The sequence below is a fragment of the Diadema antillarum genome, unplaced genomic scaffold (genome assembly GCF_040938485.1).
Source record: "Diadema antillarum isolate AM-2024a unplaced genomic scaffold, OU_Dant_1.0 seq00000637_RagTag, whole genome shotgun sequence".
Classification (NCBI taxonomy): Eukaryota; Metazoa; Echinodermata; class Echinoidea; order Diadematoida; family Diadematidae; genus Diadema; species Diadema antillarum.
The window spans coordinates 491,886-513,605 of record NW_027271554.1 but is presented as its reverse complement, the minus strand read 5'-3'; the positions used below and the strand labels follow the sequence as shown (position 1 = coordinate 513,605).

The window sequence follows — 21,720 nt, the reverse complement described above, 5'->3', positions numbered from 1 at the left end:
TTCTCCCTCTCTTCCAGCTTCCAATCCTCCGTTTCCCTCCAATCCTCTTCAACTCCCAACCCTTCTCTCTCCCATCCATCTATTATTCTTTCATTTAATATCTCTCTCTTCTGTCCTTCCTCCCTATTTTTTTTTTCTGGCTCTCCCTCTTTTGTTTCCAGCTTCCAATCCTCCCTCGTTCCCTCTCCCCTCTATCTTTTCTCTCCTCTCCGCCACACTCTCCCTCTCATTCCCCTCCATCTCCCCTTGTATATCTCTCTATATCTATCTATCGCTATCTATCTATCTATCTATCTATCTATCTATCTATCTATCTACAATGTATCTATCCATCTTTCTATCAATCTATCTATCTGTCTATCTATATATCTATCTTTCTACAGTGTAGATATCTTTCTGTGTTTCTATGTATACCGTGTATAAAAATCTCTCTACCTCTCTATCTATCTTTCTATCCGCACATCTATCTATCTATCTTTTTTCTTTCTATCTATTTCTTCTGTTCTATATTATTTTGTCTTTCATGTCAATTTCAATACTTGTAAGTAGATTTTGTCAACGTGTCTTCAAACCCAGTCTTCAAAACAAAATATGTACTTTTGAAATTTGATGACAAAAAGGTACTTTGATGAGACAGAGCATAAAAATTAATGAGACATACAATTCAGTATAAGAAATAAAAGATATATTTCTGTTTACCTCTCACAATATACTATGATGATATATGTCTATACATATCAATATCATGTTGTATGATAAGGATGATAAATGTAATAAAAAGATGCATAACGCGGTTCATAATGCTTATAACCATATCTTGCTCGCATCATTTAAGATTCGAATGAACATGTGTGTTAATGAGGAATGTAAATTGCGTTATTGTGTCAAATAATCGAAAGAAAATACCGCAGTATCTCAAGACGGATTCAAGAGGCATACTTAAAGGGTTATTATTGCAATTTAAAGGAAACAAGGGGAGATGTTAAGGAACTTCATCAAAATATAACGAGATTAAGCACTGTTCATAGTTTTCTATGCTATGACAATTCAACTGAGTTGCGATAGTAATATCCAGATTGCAAATGAGTTATGGTTCTGTACATTGTTACAACCATTTAACATTTTCGGGTCAGGAACTTTCAGGCAGAGTGTTATAAAACACTAATATGGGAATCTCTGTATCAACCGGAACTCGAAGCACGCATAGGGTTTACTGTCTGAGTCCATGAAATCACCTCTGAATTCTATAAGTTGATGACTGATGACATTTGAGAATGTATAGCATTTCTATTATGACTGAAATTGCTGCGTGTCATTTGGTTTTACATTTAACAGCTGAATTAGATAACATGCAAAACAGTGGTATAAAAATCTCAAAACTGTAAAAAAAAAAAAGTGGTGTAAGACACTTAAAATGTACTTTGACAATAATTCATACGCATATTTATCACGTCAGCAATAATTTACCTATCGCAGTTCTGAACTACATCTTCTATCTCTTTCGGAATGGAAAGTTTGAGGATATTCTTCACACTTAACTATCTGGGAGAGGTATATCTATACGTCCAGTACACTGTACTGCGATTTCTTCGAATTTCCCGTTTGTCGCCTAATGAAGGCGTTTTTTTTTTTTTTTTTTTTTTTTTTTTTTGGTATAGCATTCGACAGGTTACAAACTCTTTGTCTGCTGTCAAAAAGACAACAGCAACAATCCATCTTTATCTGCAGGTTTCCTATGAACATGCCAACCGACGAAAGAGTACGAGAAGCTGACACTAGATTTTTCTCGCGACATCATTTTGATGTTACTTTGCAGATCACTCACAGTAATTTAAAAGTAACTTCTGACGATTATATCAACATGATTGATTTGTAATGACAGTTACCGTAATTACCATGGTATATAAATGTCCACATAACGCGGGCTTTCGTCGTTGTGGAAACACACATTGCTTCAGCCTTTACACATTCAACAAGTAAGTCTAACGCTTTGAAGCACACAAGCGAATAAATATATGATATGTTTATGTTTGGTACTGCACAATCGTAGCATCACTGTTATTGCAGAACTCACGTGTATCAATCTGTTGTCGTTGTTTTTTCTTCATGAATACGTATTTTCCCCCTATCATAAAGATTATTTGCAAAATTTGCTAACTTTCTCTCTCTGACCGTCCGCCATATTGTACCCAAGACATGCATCTGAAATCCTCGCGTATTAAAGCACAGGATACAAGATGGCGACTGCCTGGATCCTGCGATTCTCTTCACGACGAGATGCTTGCGACTTGTGACGTGAATTCGCGCCAAAACACGAAGAGACAGAGAAGGCAGAGGGAGAAAAGCGTTCATAGGCGGGAAGCACTACCACGGGGTCATCTGTGACGTCATTTTAAGAACTGTTCGAGGTTTGCAAAGGGAAGTTCCAAACATACGTTGACCAGAAAGGCGATGGCGAAACTGAAGACGCACGAACCAACGAAGTAGTAAGACTGGAAAGGGAAAGAGACAGAGAGGCGTGGGTTAAACGTTGGCACAATCAGAATAAGCCAAACTATAAGAATGTTTCATATGAAAGTAAGATAATACTAATCAGAGGAGTGAAGGTTGAGGTGTGAACTTTCCAATTTGACTCGCTCTACAAATAAAATTTATAAGATCGCAACTGCTGCATGTCGGAAAAAAGGAACCATGGGACTTGAAGCAGTAAATGACAGGTTCGAGTCCCGTGGTTCTTTTTTTTTCTGACATGTTTGTTGAATTACAGATCAGCAGATGCTATCTTATAATTTTCATTTGTAGAGGGAGATAAACTGGCCAATTCATACAAGCTAGCTTGCGTAGAGTAAAGAACAAAAAGAGATGGCAATACACAAGTACAACAGCAATTTCCTTCAGGAGAATTTCAGCCACTAGACATATCAACCGGTATTCTTGTAGCAGCTGCTGTTATTGCTTGTAATACACAAATTTCGTTTGATAATCCACCAAATACTACGTAATACATGTAGTTTGAAGATAAACACCGTCTGCTCTAATAGTCCTTGATCGTACGAGAGAACAGTACTTACCATGAATACAGCATTACTGTTGAGGGCGCTAGCGGTGTTACCCGTCAAGATCTGCATGACTAGTGGGTGGAATAGATAGGCGGAGTAGGTCATCCTGCACAGCGGTAGCCACGCCTTCCATGACAGGAAGTCATTGATCCAACCTGTCAATCAAAACGTAAGATCGATGACGTCGAGATAGATTTCTTACAGAGAACTACATCATGGCAGCAGACTACTAAAAACGGTTATTAATAGACCTTATCATTTCATCATGTGTTCTTCCCCGAGTGGTTTCATGTTGAAATGGCAATAGGCATTTCGAAGTAAATAGGAAAATTTCTATGACAAGTAGATTTCTCTTGTCTAAAACAATTGTCTTTATATTGTCGTCCTAATAGAGCCCTTTTGTTGTCTTCTTCTCCTTCTCTATTCTGTCTCATTCTCAATTTTTATTTCTATTCATAATTTCATTGCCTTACACTACTTTGATTATTACTTACTTAATTTCTAATTGTTCTGTATACATGTTTAGTTATCCTTATTTGCATTGGTATCAGTGTAAGCAAGCAAAAAAAAAAAACAACAACAAATTAACCAACAACAAACCAAACGAAGCCTATGACAAGATTACCTTTTCCGTGTCAGATACTGCTTAGAAATCAATCAAGTACATTTTAATCAATTTTGTGTCGTCTTACCGCCATAGCCTGAAACGCAGGCGAAGATCACCCAAGCCATTGCGCATGCCCAGCCCAGGTGCGCGAAGGCCATATAAAGGGCGTTCTCTACGGTAGTCAATGGCTTGCCGTTGAACTCCCCTTGGAGACCGTAGACTACGGCCAGGCCGGTGGCCGCGGCGGCGAGCCAACCTCCGATGGCAACCAGCTGTATGAGGAAGACGGAGTACTAGTAACTCGGTTGTGCGATTGTTACAAAATGATCGTTAAGATTAATGCAACAAAGTTGTTTCACCACGGTACTGAGTCATAATTCTATTGTAAAATAACCACAGTGGTAATAAACATCATAATGACCATTATGTAAATCGATATCAGCATTACTAGTTTAATCAATCTAGAAAAATTCTTCTCACCCGATGCATGCGAACTTTCTTCCCCCGTCGTCTGTGGAACGCGTAGCCCAGCGCAATGCCAATCAGATAGGGAACAATACGACAATACGGCTTGACGTAGACTACGGAGAAGACATCGTCTCCATTTGAATGACCCATGTCCAGAGCACCCCTGTTCAGTGAAACAACAAAACATGTAAGCATTCAACATTTCCGTTACATAATATTATGAATAAAGTATTAGCCTATACTTCCATGAAACTGAACATCATGCGCTAATATTGTTGGCTTCCATTCTACAGTCAACCTTGTCTAAGTAGAATCCCAAAAGGACCTTCAAAAAAAAAAAATCTTTCGACTTCCGTGAATGTCGACATATACAAAAGAATTATCACGTGTTTGTACCCATCCGTGCAGAACATTCCTTCGACTTTGCACCCTTTTTTTTCGACTTGTGCGAGGTTGACGCATTTCATTGTTGAGTGCGCCACAGTCAAGCTGAATACCAACTGCGCCTTTCATAATTCAAAGAAATTTTTGAACTGCTTTCATTTTTGCGATGCTTTTGTTGCACGATTTGAATCCAAAACAACCAGAGCATTAGTAACAATTATATAAAATGACACTGGACACTGATCATACTGTAAGTATATCGTCGTTGTTTATATCGTCGTTGTTACATGCGCGACGTTATAGTTTGTTTGTTTGTTTGTTTGTTTGTATGTTTGTTTCTGAGACATTATCATAATCATGTGAGCTGAATAGTCTTACTTGGATACCATACGTTTGTATCTTGTTTAAAATGTTGCATGACCACGCGGTTATTCAGCTCAGTTCAACAAAGTAGGCCTTAAAAAAAAGTTGGAAAATCGGCAAAAGAAATATCTGATCTGTTTATATTGCATTGTAGGTAAAGGATCAAACAGAATTGGTGTTCGTTGAACTGGTACTTTTTAGTGTAGCTACATGTACGTGTACTTAATTGTTATACATGTACTCACATTAGCGCCACTTTGAAATCGTTGACTATCATCAGAGCTATGGTTGTGGCTATACTGGCAACGCCAAGCAAGGTCAGAATGGCTAGTCCCACACCTGGCTTTCTGTGTTTGGGTTTCACGTTCAGGTTCATATGAAACAGATGAAGAGAGAGAGAGAGAGAGAGGGAGAGAGAGAGAGAGACATAAAGAGAGAGTTCAACTTTATATCAGTGTGAAACATTCAAATATCTATATTGCAACACTTTACAGTCTTCATTTCAAGTAAAATTAAATGTGCGAGCGTTCATGACGAAATATCTATTATTCAAGAAATGCAAGCGCAAAAAACAAACATTACTGCTCTACCATACGATGGGTTCATTGTGGTTCCATTATCTCCGCACTATTTTCTCGTCGGCATGTCAGCTCCCAAAGTATTCACGATACGTTTGTTTTTGTTTGGAAAGTGGAAGACAAAAAAACGAAGAAAAGAAAAGAATGACGTGAGTTTATAAGAGTCCAAAATGACATGACATCTTGATAGAATTAATGTAATAGACAATCATCAGATCACATTATCCATATCCTTGACATCATTTAACATTAATGGAATCCGTAAGCACTATCATTAGCGTACGTACTTCAACTTTATGGGCATCAATTTGCTATTATGATTCTTGTGCAAATAACATTACGTACGTTAATAGCATGGATGATTAATAAACCTTTGATGTTGCACGGTTCTCACCGATATAGGGCGATAAGAATCACGGGACTGATGAGGTAAAACTGCATGTCATTGGCCAGGTACCAGGCCCAGTAGATGCACTGAAAGTGAAACAAAGATTAGGAAGAGAAAGAGAAAAAAAATAGTGCCGGTAGAGATCACAGCTCTTTCTGAAAGTGCTTCACTGCCAAGTACGTCCGTAACAGGAGGAATGGTGCTAATAGTATTTAATTTTGCCAGGATAGCCTCCTCCTCTTCCTCCTTCTTCTTCTCCTCCTCCTCATCCTCCTCTTCATCCTCCTCCTCATCCTCCTCCTCATCCTCCTCCTCCTCCTCATCATCATCATCATCTTCTTCTTCTTTCTTGATTCTCTATTTTCTATTCTCTTTTTCTTCATACGAAATTCCTCTTCTTAAACTGAAGATGAAATAATGGATTTACAAGCTAACAATACTGGTTGGAAAAATACCCAAAAGACACAGAATGCAAGATGTATTCACAATAATTCATCATACATGAAGTGTTTTGCCACAACTGTCCATGGAACATTTTTCGTGGAAGCAGATCCGTATTCCAGCAGACAAATGACCCAACAAAGCGCTCTAAACGTTCGTAAATCATGGGCTTTTTATAAACCAACCTCCCTCAAGCCTCAACGCTACAACACCCGCACATACTCACCCCGCTAGATGCGTTCTTCGGGTAGAAATTGTTGATGTACAACAGGTTGGTCCACCAGTAGTCCTCGCAGTGGAAATTGTAGCGCGCCGCCGAGGACCACAACGGACCTTCCCCGAAGTACGGGCGGAGGTAGAGGGTGAAAAGCATGGCGAATCCAAGGGCGGGAAGAAGCCTGAGAAATCGATGTCGGAAAAGACGACGAATCAACTTTGACATGCTGATTTAAATTGCTCACGATATCCTGATGTGCCATGCATTCCATCCATGTTGTTAACCAAAGCTCGGAGCGAATGAATAAACCTTAGTTTATGACTTGTTGAATAATAATAAATAACAATTCACTTAAAGGGTAGCACGAAAGGACCAAAAGACCATTCTGGTCTTTTGCAAATTCGTGACAGCGCATCATCGTACGAAAGAAATTTTAATCACGGACGTGATGTTGATAGCTCTTTAATACCTTCCCCCTATACTTAAACTGTTCAGCTTTGTATTTCTGGAAGGAATGGTTTGCCACCATTTCAGCAGTGCCGTCGTGTTTGCCGGAGTGAAATTGACATCGAAATTGGTTGTCAATGAACATTTTAGTCGATAGTTTGCTAGGAATTGCTCCCCAGAGACTGAAAAAAAAAACCCAAGAATGTTACCACTCTTTCTGGCGCCCTCGGGACTTCAAACCAACATTTCTGCGTCATCGTTACTAATGGGCTACAAAGCCCCCCTAAACCCTGCCATACTTGCAATTAATATATGTGAAGATGAAAGTGTGGCGCAAGGTCAAGGTGAATTTGACCGTTAAGGTATAGGCATTGCCCGAGAAACTATAACGTAAGACTTGTTAATATTCTACATTGTGATCTTCGCCGACTCATCAATGTTTATGTAAGTATCGCCTTCGTCAGCGTTATCCTCGTGTTTAACTTTGCCATTACATTGATCGTCATCATCAGTAACATTAAAAAGTCCAAGTATATGATAACGATTATATCATAGTCACCACTATGAAGTTGCCATTTTCATTATCAGTACTAATCCTATATCATCATTATCATCACCACCACCATCATTATCGCCATACTGCATGCATATCATATCGTTATCATAATTATTGTTTTCGTTATTGTATAGATTTCCTTCATCATTGTCATCATAATCGAAATCATCATTTTTTTTTCACATTATCAGCTGAAGCATTTACTATCGTCATCATGTTCGTCCTCAGCTTCCTCCTCCACCATCTCATTGTCATCATCATCATCACCACAACCACCACCACCACCATTATCGTTACATGTACATCACAGGTAAATATTATCATCAATGTGTTCATTATCATAGCCACTCCTTCGTTGTGATCATCATCATCGATATCATTAACCTCCTGTAGTACACCATCTTATTATCACCATCATCATCAGCATCACCATCATCACCACCATCACCTACAATCACAAAGTAGATTATGTGTAAATCTTCCTGTCAGCCAGGGCTCACCCACCTCCAATACCGATGGAAGTAGAACATAGGCCAGGAAACGCGGCCTTCCGTCCGTGCCATTCGGCCCAGAGAGATGTAAGTCAGCAACAAGCCACTTGGAGGTGAAAAAGAACGTAACTTTGTTGAATCTCGCAGACGATATTTCGGTATTAACAGCGATGTGTATATTCCTTTATACATGTATATACGTGATAGGGCAAAAAGACTTCAGAATTTGAGTTTAGCTATACTTATCCACATTGTTAAGAGAGCAAATTTACAGTTTGATAGGAGGGAAATTCATTTTAGTACCCGATGTACGGAGCAATCGTCATTCTGGCTAAACTCTAGAAGTCCTACACATTTTCTGTGAATAAACATCTTCTAGTACCAAGAGAGCATGAATATATCAACCAAAACGGTTTCTACTCCATGCAACACTTCATATCATCTAAAAGATACAAGAGTATAAGAGCAGACAAGGCTAAACAAAACAACAACGACAATAAAAAACAAGACAAAACAAAAACAAAACAAAACAAACAAAACAAATTTTGTATCCAATGTGACGTAAGAAGTGGTCTCCTCCGGCCACATTTATGCATCGAAATGCTCCTCGAATCTCACCTGAGAAGAAAGAAGGTGTCCACGGCAGGAAACCCATTGCTCACCGCCTGCATCGCAAAATTCTTCAGCCTTCCGATCAGATATATCCCGTCCCCTTCAAATGATAAGGAGAAAAGGGTTATCAACATACATTTGTTGGACTTCGCGCAAGTCGAAAAAGTTGCTAAGTCGATGAGAAATATAGCTCCGGATGGATACAAACATGTGCTATTTATATTGTGTAAGTCGAAGCTCACCTAAGTCGAATGATTTTCTCAGGTCCCACGGGAAGCGAGGTTGATTGTATTGCTATGGCATTTATATGTTTACTAGGCATTTCGATTAAGAGATTAATAGAGAATAAAGAGACGATTTTGGTTTCTCCTGGTTTGTGACATTGTAATCTGAAAGAATGAAGACAACAGAAAAGTGTTTTGTGTGTGTATGTGTGTGTGTGTGTGTGTGTGTGTGTGTGTGTGTGTTCAAAAGAGTATCATATAAGATGCCTTCAAAATTGTGTCAACTATCGCTTTACTTTTTTTCTTTTCCAGAAAACCAAAACCTTTGGCCGCCTAAAGTCACATCGTCTTAAATTCTATATTGATGCATTAGCCTTTTCATGACTATTGATTGTCAGCAAATAGAAAATAAATAACTCTGAGATGCATAAAAAAAGAGAAATATGTATACACACATATCGTATATGTGTTGACGTCTGTAGAGAAAAAAAAAAGCCGAAAGAAGGAAAGTAATAAAGTAAAGATAGCAATATTATGATATGAACTCAGAGAAAAAGAACGTTGAGCCATAACTCATTTGTAAACATTAAGTAATTGAAAGATAGTAAACGACAAGCTGAGGAAATTAAGAAATAAAAAACACTACAGAGAAATAGAAAGGAGGTTGAGAAGATATAGACATATAGTGAAACGCAGAATCAAGTAGAATGCTGTAATAAACGGGGGGGTGACGAGAGTACAGGCTAAGATAGAAAGAAAGAGACAGAAAAAACATCACAAAGGACGAGGAAAAGAAAACAACTAAAACGACACTTAAAGGGGATGGCTAGTAACTGATCAGTGGGAATCAATGGGAATGCTGGGGGATGCTTGTTCCAATTCTTGTGGGATTCATTTAAGAGTACATTATATATCTATTGTGCGAAAATTATTTGCTTCAGAATGGTCTCATATTCAAGTCATGTACAGTTTAATGTTTCCAGGTTAGCATGCCTGTACAGTGACGGGGCGATCATTAACAGCCCATTAACGATCGCCCCTTTAAGCCTTCTCCGTAATGCTTTATACTTACAACTTGGTCCGAAGGTGGCGTAGAGAAGCATTCCCGTGTGACCCAGAATGACCCAGGTCATGCTGATGACCCGGATGCCATTCAAACACAGCATGTCACCCTTCCGGGTTCGGGTGCTCATCAGTTGTTCCATGGTCCGCGTGAAGGAGAAGCACAAAATAAAACGAGAAAGGCAGCTTGGTCGATCTGGGTAAAAGATAGAGAGAAAAAGAAGAATATAATGATCTTTCTCACCCGACAACTTCATTCCCTTACTAGTAGGCCCTATATCACTCGATTATGACTATTAATGTAGAAATAAAGTTATAATTAACGCGAAAGATATCATAGCTCAAAGACTTTACAGTCTAATCATAATCGAATAATGATACACCTAGTTGAGATATAACAAGACAAACACTTCAACATTTTCCTGTTAGCGTTATGATTAGAATGTCCCTAAAATCTCTCTGCGGCGGAGGCGGGGGGGGGGGGGGGGGTTCGGGTTAAAATAGCTAATAAAATCACGCAGGTGTTATACAACTTGTTTTGTCTTTAAATGGCAGTGTAACCGTATGAATGAATGAATGAATGAATGTATGTATGTATGAATGAATGAACAAATGAATAATTGAACGAACGAACGAACGAACGAACGAACGAACGAACGAACGAACGAACGAATGAATGAATGGATTATTGTATTATTAAATGAATATACAGTACGTGACTTTAACAGTGAAGAAAAAAATGTATACAACAAAGCACTGCTATGGCAATATTATAGACGTTCAAGAAGCCACGCTGACTTTGGTACCGCGACGTACCTTGTTTGGGCTGTTGGGTCATCTCCGCAGAGTGGGCCAATCCATTCTGCTTTTGGTGGTGTAGCAGAGGCAGCGTTTCGGAGCTGGCCTGGGTGTTCTCTTCCTTCCTTCGCTTCTGGTAGACGTCCAGGATTCCGCCCGAAACGACGAGCACGCCTATTATGCCGCACAACACTCTGAAGAAGGAAGGTATAGACACAGAATCAAGTGATATGTGTCATAATTGCAATTATAAATCTTAATTATATTGTCTATTGAATCTGATCATCATTGCCTCTAAACAATTTGATAATCAGGATCTCCTCGCAGTCTCTCATTGCTTTTTAATGAGGCCCTGCATTTCAAAACCACAAAAAAGTACCCAGACATTGAGTTTAAAGTCAGATTCTGAAGGAGCAGACTCTATGAAGCTTTAAAATGATGTATAGCTCAATGCCAATGGACTTTGCTATAACCCATCTAAATAATGTAAAGAAAGCGCACGCTCTGGAAAAGGGTTTAATGAGAAAAAAAAAGGCTTTGAAGTACCTAATCTTACCAAGTTGCGCCCTGTGCAGTGGATGGGACTAAATACAGGATGTTCATCTTCATAGCAACCACAATAAAGGGATTATCTGATTAGGCCAAATTCTGCACACTATACGCACATCGTATTCATGACCAAGTAATCCTTACATTCAAAGTAGCTGCATAATCCTTCCAAAAGTTATTTAAATTGGAAGTGACGAGTGTGAAAAGGGTCTTCAAGAAATGAAAAGACATCTCTAAGGCATACCTAATCATGATATCTTATACAAAAAAGTGTACTACAAGAGCTGCAAAAAAAAAAAAAACCGCAGCTTTCTATTCCTTTCATGATCCCAAACTTCAGAATTCTGTAAAAGATGAATTGCTCTTTTAAAAGATTTCAAAATTGATGATTGACTTTTGAAATCGATTTCATCTATTTTCAGTCATCTCGTAAAATAAAGGGTTGTGCGACTTTTTGTTGCTTTTGCGACACACGGTCACATAATCATAGCACCGATTGTCATAGAAAAGTCTAACTGATCGCATATTTATTGTACTTACACTGTGGCGTAGAATCCCGCGTCGTATTCTCGTGGTGGGTCTGTAGCACAGACTGTTCGAGTGACTTGAGGATTAAGCGCCTTCAGCTCATCGTACTGCAGATTGTCTTGAGAATAAACAGTGGTAATGAAAAATATAAATGCTATGATAATATAATATAGCATAATATAGTTCAATATAACATATTAAACTTATAGAGCGTGTAGTGCCGGTGCATTGTATCGTGTTATGAGAAAGCAACATAACTTTTCACCACAAAAATGATAACATCTTACATCGAATTCAACTGCCAACGTCATCTCCAAATCATATACGATAACTGTCGCGGAAAGAGACACAGACTCGAAACGGTCTAATTACACACGCACTAACATATACACAAACACGCACGCACCCACAAACAAATAATTTAATACATAGAGGACGCTAAATCAAAATATAGAATCGATTGCAGAAAATTCATTTTAAAAGAAATAAAAGTGAATTTAATGGTAATGATAATAGAAAGATAGTAGATAGATATGAATATATGAATAGATAGATAGATAGATAGATAGATAGACAGACAGATGGATAGATATACAGGAAAAATGCGAATACAGACATAGGAGGATGCATGATAATGATAAATACACACGGAGATGATATAGATAAAGATAGATACATTATGACAGAGAGAAGAGAGAAAGAAATATGAATAGTTTCATAGATAGAAAGACAGCAAGAAAAAAGACAGACAGACAGACAGACAGAGATTAAATCGTTCTTACCGATGAGTTGAGACAAGGAACCAGCGACGTCGGCTTCGTCACACTCACTCGGAAGACACAGCCCCCATTTTAGAATGGGGAATATCTGGGAACGGAAGATGAATGATACTGATACAAGTCTCTTCGGGCAAGTTTAATGACAAAGTACATTCATATTTCAGCTTCAATTTCAAATCTATTTTCTTATTTTTTGATGAAAAACAAACAAACATTATAACAAAATATGATAATATCTAATGTCAAGCTTGGATATAGAAAAAAAATACGAACAGACTACATAACGGGTCGATGAATCAGTTTCAAAGTAAACTAATGCTATACAGAAATACCAAAAAGCAAAAGCTTGCTGAGTGTAAGTCCCAACAAAAGCCTAAGTGAAGAACAGGATGAGGAGCACGGGTACAACTAGAGATCAAACTAAAAACTGAACTTAAAAAAAAAAAATAGATAAAAAATAGCTATTCGTGGATATGATCTTTCCTCTGTCTTCAATGTATCTCTATCATCTATCTATTTATCTATCGATTTATTCATTTATCTACATATCTATCTATTGATCTATCTACACACCTACCTATCTGTCCAACTACCTATCTGCCTGTCTATTTATCTAATCCATCAATCTTTACTTCCGTCGAAATTATGTCGAAGTTGTAAATTTCTGAATGCCTTAAAGGACAAGTTCACCTTCATAAACATAAGGATTGAGAGAATGTAGCAATATTAGGAGAACACATCAGTGAAAGTTTGAGGAAAATCAGACAATCCGTTCAAAAGTTATGAATTTTTGAAGTTTTTGTGCAGTAACCGCTGGATGAGAAGACTACTGCAGTGTATGTATAACTTAGATGTCACATGCGTACAACAATATAAGGAAAATACAAGGAGAATTTCACAAAATTCCATCTTTTGAAAAAAGTACACATTCCCCTGACTCGTTACTGACAAATGTGATGGGTAATATTATTCCCCCTGCCTTTAGAAAGAGGCAAGTCAAGTGCTCTTTTATTATGCGAAAAAAGTGAAAATATGTTGAATTTTCTTTTACATTTTCTTTATACTGTTGTATACGCATATGACTCACGAGCTGTAGTAGTCTCCTCATCCAGCGGTTCCAACACAAAAATTTTAAAAATTCATAACTTTTGCATCGATTGTCCAATTTTCCTCAAACTTTCACTGATGTGTTCTACTATTATTGTTGCATTCTCTCAATCCTTATGTTTATGAAGGTGAACTTGTCCTTTAAATTCGATGATAATGAAATAATCATGGTGATGTCACAATTCCTTTGCCCAACTTCCAGATAAGCTTCACCACTTACCGCAGAGGTGACGTTCAACTTGAGCGAGGTTGTGCAGAAATGAAAGTATGGTTTGAGGCTCGAACACTCCGGGTAATGTCCAAGCCACGCAAGGTTGCCGATTAAGAAGCCGGGTTGGGGTTTTCCGCAGGCATCCAGAGCTGTCACAAAAAACAGTGTATTGCGTTCACTTTTGTTATGATTTTGTGGCTTATCTGTGAAAATCATTTTCAAACGGTTCGTTATTTGTATGTGTCCTAAATGATGTGGCTAAAACGTAAGAAGATGTAAGTTGATGATAATGACAATGATAGTGATGGTGACGATGGGGATCATTATAGCGAGGATTAGATATGACGTATCCCTAAACGCTAATCAAAAAACAAAAAAACAAACAAAACAAAACAGAATGGAGGGTGTCTGTACACTTTTGTATATGCAAACAGCCAACCGGCACGTGTAAATACAACTTCTCCCATTAGATAACCTTCAAAGTTACATAATGGTGCATACCGATGTAGAGTTGTCATTGTCGTGTAATGATCAAGATGTCTACAGAGTGGACAGAATGATATGATAGTATAATGATGAAATAGTTTGTGTTTGTTGTTGACACGGTTTTTCTACCTGTCTCAACCCTCCCCCATCCCCTATCTCTCTTTAGATATACTAGTATGTCATATATATGTATTTCTATATATATATATATATATATACACGTATATATATATATATATATATATATATATATATATTATATATATATATATATATAATACCTCTTACCAAGGGTAGCATCGGCAGACCTGCCCTCGCTGAACATTTCTGCCAGCGCCTTCTGACATGGCATCGAAACCGTCAGATTCGGGAACAAGTTGGGAGGCAGCGTCCATCCTTCGGGGATGTCGGGAATGTTGGGAATCGGGAAGTCATCGGGAATGCGGTCTTCGATGTCGTCGGGAATCTTGGGGAAATCTTGGATGTCGAGTGCCAACAGCTCACGCGGAGCAGAGAGTAGAGGGACAAGAATGACAGTAACCAACTGAAGATGCATGTTGTCTGATCTCGGAGCGCGTTTTCGTTAAAACCTGGATGAACGGAAAAGAATTCAAACAACATTTATCAATGAACGTAACTCTGAAAGAGCCAATTAACATTAATGAAACTCTCTTGTAGAATATACACTAAAATATCTCGGTTTTTTTTTAACTGTGTACAAGAAGAGCAAATTATTATTCATCATGGTAAATTAATCGAAGAACTACACATACTGTAGGCCTACGAAACAAGTTCGTTTCGACAAAATCAATGCACAATGGAGAGCTTTATATACATGCAACAGTTGTATGTAGAGTGAACTCAAATCCGTTCTAGACTCATTCATTCAGGTAGGCCCTATGTCGGTTATGTAACTTACCTCCACCCAGAGTGGTGGGTTATCGCAAAGCGGTTCAGTAAATTCAAGAAAACCAATTCGAATCAAGGATCGGAAGCATCATCAGTCGGTCCAAGATATAGTCCACCTTATTAAGGTTCAAACTGATTTGAAGGAGAGATGTTCACGTTTTCCCATCAGTTCGCTTGAAATGCGGCGACTTCCACCACGCGAAAATGGCCAGATCACATAACCATGCACGTTTGAAGAAGAATGCAACTACATGTACTTGTACAGTCATAGCCAAAAATAACCCGCCACGGTCTTTTCGTTCCTTCCCCGCCCTGTTTGCCAAACTCACCACTACAGCCGCTCTGCAAACAAAGAACGAGATGAGCTGCGATGCAGTGGAGCGCAGTATCCGTGCGAGTCGTTCGCCGCTCGCCGGGTACGGCGGCTTGGGATGGAGACGGAAATGCAAATTTCGTCGACGGCGTGAATCCGAGAATAAACAATGATCACGGTTTCGAGGCATGGTAAACAAAAAACTGGGTTGCGGAGGACCAATCCTGACCGTGTGAATGGATGTAATTCTTTAATTTCATCTGGTGCAGAAGAAACGTGTTATCAAATTACAATGTATCAGGTTGAACTACCAAGAACTTTGCCGAGTTCGACGTCCAACTCCAAGTGACCCGTTATACACTGTACCTCTCTAACCTGGCAAAGCCACAAACACAAAATATTAATTATGGTCATGTTGCCTCTGATGAAAATTCTGCTAGGACAGAAAGCTGGGCCCCGTATGACTCCATTAAAAAAAGAAAAAAAAAACTGACAAGAACTGCAAAATGATCGTTCGACTGAAAACTAAGAAATATGTATCCACTTGTATTGGAAATTTCTTATCTCCAGCGCGCTTTGTTGTATCTGGACTTCAAAGTTATATCCCCCCACAAAAAACAGCATCAACAACAACAAACAAACAAAGAAACGTGTGCTCATCTAGTATAGACCCCAATAACTTTCGAATTTTTACCCATTTCACTGGCAGGGCGTATTTGGAAATATTTTATGAACCGAATATTGTAGATCATAATGCTGCAAAAGTGGCACGAAATGTCCAATTGAAAACTTTGGCGGGTGTGGCAATTAACTGAACGTCATTCCTCGTTATACCAAGATGTATAGCGAAGAACATGAAATCACATAATAGCATGACGATAAGTCATACAATGGTGATAAGCTTTGATAGTAGGTTATTATGAGTTGATACTTTACACAAAATTTGTTACCATCATGCGATCCGTCTCCACAAACGAATCCAGAAAGACGCCGAACATCCATTAATCTTTTCTTCTGGTATGCATTGTACGACTTGTGAAAGAAGTTCACGTTCCCGGGGTCCACGTATCGGTCAATAACGAATCGTCGATTGCAAAATCCTTCGGGGTGTATTCATCCGACAGAACGCTTTCAAGTTTCACTGGTATTTTCGCGAAACTATGGGAGTGAGGTGGTGGTGCGCAGTGTATCATTTTGTTCCTGCTGTCGTTATTGCTGTTAAAGGAGACAATAAAGTCGGAGCACTGGTGATGTACAGAGCTCGGGGTGAACTTGAAAGGGAAAATAAAGATTAATTATCTGGGCATTTGATGAATAGACCCAAGAGGGGGATTAACGAAGGAAGGGGAGCGTGAAGGATAAGGGTGATGGAGTAATATAATTGCGACATAGAAGAGGAAATGAGAATGTTCACAAAAGACTACTGAGTAGTACACTATTACTACTACATGTGTACTACTACTACTGTACTACTACTACTACTACTACTACTACTACTACTACTACTACTACTACTACTACAAGCTGTACTACTACTATTACAGTGGACTCCCGTTATAACGAAGTCCTCGGGACAGACAGTTTCCTTCGTTATATCGAAATTTCGATTTAAAGGGTGTGTACAGTTCTGGTCGAGGTGAAGATTTAGCTTTTAACGTTTTGTGAGATATTCAGAAACCACTCTATGAGATGTCAAAGAGCATGCAGTTCTAAGGGGTATCAAAAGTTTATTCGATGAAAATCGGTTGTGAAATGGCTGAGACATCCAAAAACAAGGTGAAACAAAGAGATACTAATAAAGTTGGGGCATGTCGCCTTTTAATATTAGCACTTTTGGGGATATCTCAGCCATTTGAAAACCAATTTTCATCAAATAAACGTTGAATCCTTCTTAAAATTACATGTTCTTTTATATTTCATAAGAGGCTTTTCATTATCTCACTTAGGAATGTTCAAAACATGAATCCCTACCTCAACCAGTACTGTACAGGCCCTTTAACCCTGTCCGTTGTAACGGGAGTACACTGTAATAATAATAATAATGAAAATAATAACAACAAGGAAAAGTAGAAATTACGCGGTGCGTAAAATATGTCCCCGCCGGAAGTAGCATTTAGTAGCAAAATGTACAATATCGGTAAAAAATCAAGGTCAAAGAAGTCAAAGGTCAAAATTCTGTGTAGAAGTTTTGAAGCCCTCACCTAGTGCCATCACATAAAGCAAACGGAATCGAAATCGGGTCAGAAATGGCGAAGGAGTAGCATTTTGTAGCCAATGTACGATATAGGTCAAAAATCAAGGTCAAAGGTCAAAGAAGTCAAAGGTCAAAATTCTGTGTAGAAGTTTTGAAGCTTACCTAGTGCCATCACATAAAGCAAACGGAATCGAAATCGGGTTAGAAATGGCGAAGGAGTAGCATTTTGAAGCAAAATGTACAATATAGGTCAAAGGTCAAGGTCAAAGGTCACAACTGAAATTCTGTGTAGAAGTTTCAAAGCTCCCATGTAGTGCTATCATATAAAGCAAACAGAATTAAAATTGGCTCATAAATGACAGAGAAGTAGCAAATTGAACATTTTGATCACACACGGACGCACAGACAGACAGACGGACGGACGGACAGACAGACACACGGACACACACACGTACGGAGCCCGTTTCATAGTCCCCTGCTCGAACTCGTTCGGCGGGGACAATAATAATAATAATAATAATAACAATAATAATAGTAATAATAATAATAATAATAATGATAATGATGATAATGATACTTGTTATGCTGTAAATTGCAAAAGCTGGATAATAGGTCGAAGACATCGTATGACTACATCTACGCAAAAAAAAAAAAAAAATCACGACACCGTCTTTGCGCTATTGAATTGAAGAAATCTAGTGGTATAGAGATTGAAGCAAATTGCGAAGTCATCGCCATTGAAACTGGTTCTAAACAACGTTATCTTTATTGTTACAAACAGTGGTGCTGACACCTGGTTCCAACCCAATTATTAAAAAAAAAGCTACAAGAAGAAGCATGTCTCGCATCTTCGTCTGCGTAATTTGTACGGGTTTTCCGCAATCAGTCTCAGACTTCACCAATCATGGCATATTAAGAAAGAGACATTAGGGGTCAGTGAGCTGCCCCACCACCCCCCCCCCCCACACACACAGTTTGGGCTAGCTATCAGGTATACATGTATATCGAAAGGGAAAAAATACCCAAAAATCATTAATTTTTTTTTTCAAGATATCTTCCCTGATTTTCCCAAGAGGGCAGAGGGAACAGAACAATATTTTTGTTTGTTTTATTTAGATTTACTCAATCAATCAAGAGAACACCCCCCCCCAATTAAAATTGTTCCGCCACCCTGAGATACAGAGATAGAGAAAGAGAGAGAGAGAGAGAGAGAGAGGGAGGGAGAGAGAGAGAGGGAGAGAGAGAAGGGGGGCAAGGGAGGAACAAGGGTGGAGATCAATCAGAAAGTAGTTTATTCTCACACACGCACAAACACACACACGTTTCCATTGATGTTAAAGGGGGAGTACAGTACTGGTTAAGGTGGGGATTCATGTTTTTTACATTCCTAAGTGAGATAATGAGAAACCTCTTATGAAATACGAAAGAGCATGTGATTTTAAGAAGGATTCAACGTTGATTTGATGAAAATTGGTTTTCAAATGGCTGAGATATCCAAAAAAGTGAAAATAATAAAAGGCGACATGCCACAACTTTATTAGGATCTCCTTGTTTCACCTTGTTTTTGGATATGTCAGCCACTTCAAAGCCGATTTTCATCAAATAAACTTTTGATACCTCTTAGAATTGCATGCTCTTTGACATCTCATAGAGTGGTTTCTGAATATCTCACAGAATGTTAAAATCTAAATCCTCGCCTCGACCAGAACTGTACACACCCTTTAACAGGGAGAACTACTAGCTGTATTGTATGTTGCTTGAAGGTTTGCATGGTCCGACGTAAATGAGGGAGAAGGGATTTCGGTGGGTAGCACCATGTGTAATGTGGTCTTTGCAGGGATCGTGGAGAATTGACTGTACAGCTGTATTGTATTGTTCATGTCAAGCTCTGTGTTGGTTTGTCTTGGTCGTCTCTCTACACCTCCCTTTTCTTTCCGGCTCGAAGGTTGGCATGTGAAACCTCTCCTTTCCAGCAAGCGAGAGTTCGTACGTCATGAATGTGTCGGATCCTTCTGCATTGTACGGTTGTACATTGTTGTGTTGTAGAGTGAGGCATTCTTATGTGACCCGTGGAATGTGTACACAGGTATTTGCAAATGATGAAAAGAGAAAAACGAAAACCAAAATGGGTAAAGCAGCAAGACTGAATTCGGGACTAAAGAGGCCTAGGTTCAACACTTGAAGATCAGGTGGAAAGAAAAGACACATAGGAGCAAGCCAGTTCAAATTATAAAGTGTGATATCAATTTATTAGGGAAGTTATTGTGAATGTGAGATTCGATTGTGAAGAATCTCTGTCTTATCCTTGATATAATAAAATACTAAACAAAATGAGTTGCTTTAAAACTAAGAACAACCCCTGACCAATATCCAACAAAGAAAAGAGAGAAAAAGGACCAAAATTAACTAACTAAACCAACACAGCACCGTCCGGTGCACGCCGTTAGGTGTACATGTGTTGTGGGCAATGAACAAAAGAAAACATGAATCAATATACATTATGTACAAAGGGCTCATACCAACTACAAATTAGTGTAATCTAATGCAACTAAAATCGTACGTGCGCTTTCTTACAATCTAACCATAGACAAACAATCTTCTAACAAAATATTACTTTACTCCATAAAATGTCAAAGAGTGCAACAATATGAGTTGAATCTACATATGGCATTATTTGCTTAACATTCCACCTCGTTCCAACGTGTTGATTGAATATTCATGACACTCTTATTTCATGAACTACTCCTACATATTGTGTTTGATTACTCCTGGGGTGATAACATAATTCCTTTTGTTGCTATCCCTGTTAACAATAACCAAAGAAATGAAACTGGGATTATAATAATGAATACCAAGAGCCTTAATACTACGCTCGCCCTTGACATTACAGCAATATATAAGGAAATCATTTCTCTTCGTCAACATTCTTCTTAGTAAAATGTTTTAACTCAAAACCACACGTATCACATTAACTATATGTATTCTTCTAATCATTTCTCAGTAAACTTTAAGGGTCCGACCAAGCCGGGTACACAATGAAAAACATGTATTTGGTTATCCTTAGAGATCACAGTGACCTATACCATGCATACGCTATTTAAGATTAACATGAACATTGAAATATTATATACAAAAAAAGGGCAAGAAATGATGTAGACCAACTACAGGCAAGATTTACCTCCTTATTTGGACAGTACCCAGCAGTACCTCGCCTTTGAGCTCCGACTACTCGATAAGAGTAGAAATTCAGCTATAGAGAGAACAAATCAAATTGTATAATGATTATGGTAAACCAAATGAGTGTAACAGGTTCATAAACACATATCTATGTACAAAATCCCCCAATGAATTATGGGCTCCAGTTGTCATGGCAACAGCAACATAAAAAACCCCAAATTAATGTGAACAAGGTTAAGGGAGTTAACAGACAACTAGTGATGAGGATCCCCCCTTTTGTCCAAAGCAACTGACCGTCACTGATCCAGCCTGCCTACACACAGGCTCATTGTTTACGTTAACCCTTCAGCCACCAGTGGCGACTGACCACACCGAGTGCACATTACATCGTGGCATCCCAGTTTTCTTCATACTAGTCTAAAATCTAGACCCTAAGCATATCTTTGGTACCAAACACATAATATGAGCCATGTACAAGACTTGTCCGTAAACAATATGAATGAACAAAGGAAACTAAGTTTACCATACCCAAGATCAACTCACTAATATCAACAGCAAAATAAATGAAGCAACAACACACATGTGCGAATGTTTAATACATATAAGAATAAGAACCAGCCTTGGTTCACAACATGCCTAACCGACCAACACTTTCAGATGAACTGAAGTTGCTATCCACATCCAAACTTCGTGTATTTAAATAAAGAGTGATCTAAAAATCTGGGTGATCCTTATCCTTATGTAAATCGAAAATACAACATGATATTAAAAT

At 38.5% G+C, this 21,720-nt stretch overlaps 1 protein-coding gene across 1 annotated transcript in view; it reads right to left on the bottom strand.

The window, feature by feature from the left end:
* The window catches only part of LOC139736346 (uncharacterized), a 47,480-nt gene extending 40,750 nt beyond the window's left edge, over positions 1-6,730 (bottom strand). The window contains exons 1-3 of the mRNA XM_071647102.1: positions 6,515-6,730; positions 5,854-5,933; positions 5,589-5,641 (exon numbers count right to left, since the gene is read on the bottom strand). Of these exons, the coding sequence (XP_071503203.1) occupies positions 5,589-5,641; positions 5,854-5,933; positions 6,515-6,730 (349 nt within the window). The remainder of the gene's footprint in view (positions 1-5,588; positions 5,642-5,853; positions 5,934-6,514) is intronic.
* Positions 6,731-21,720: the final 14,990 nt, after the last annotated feature.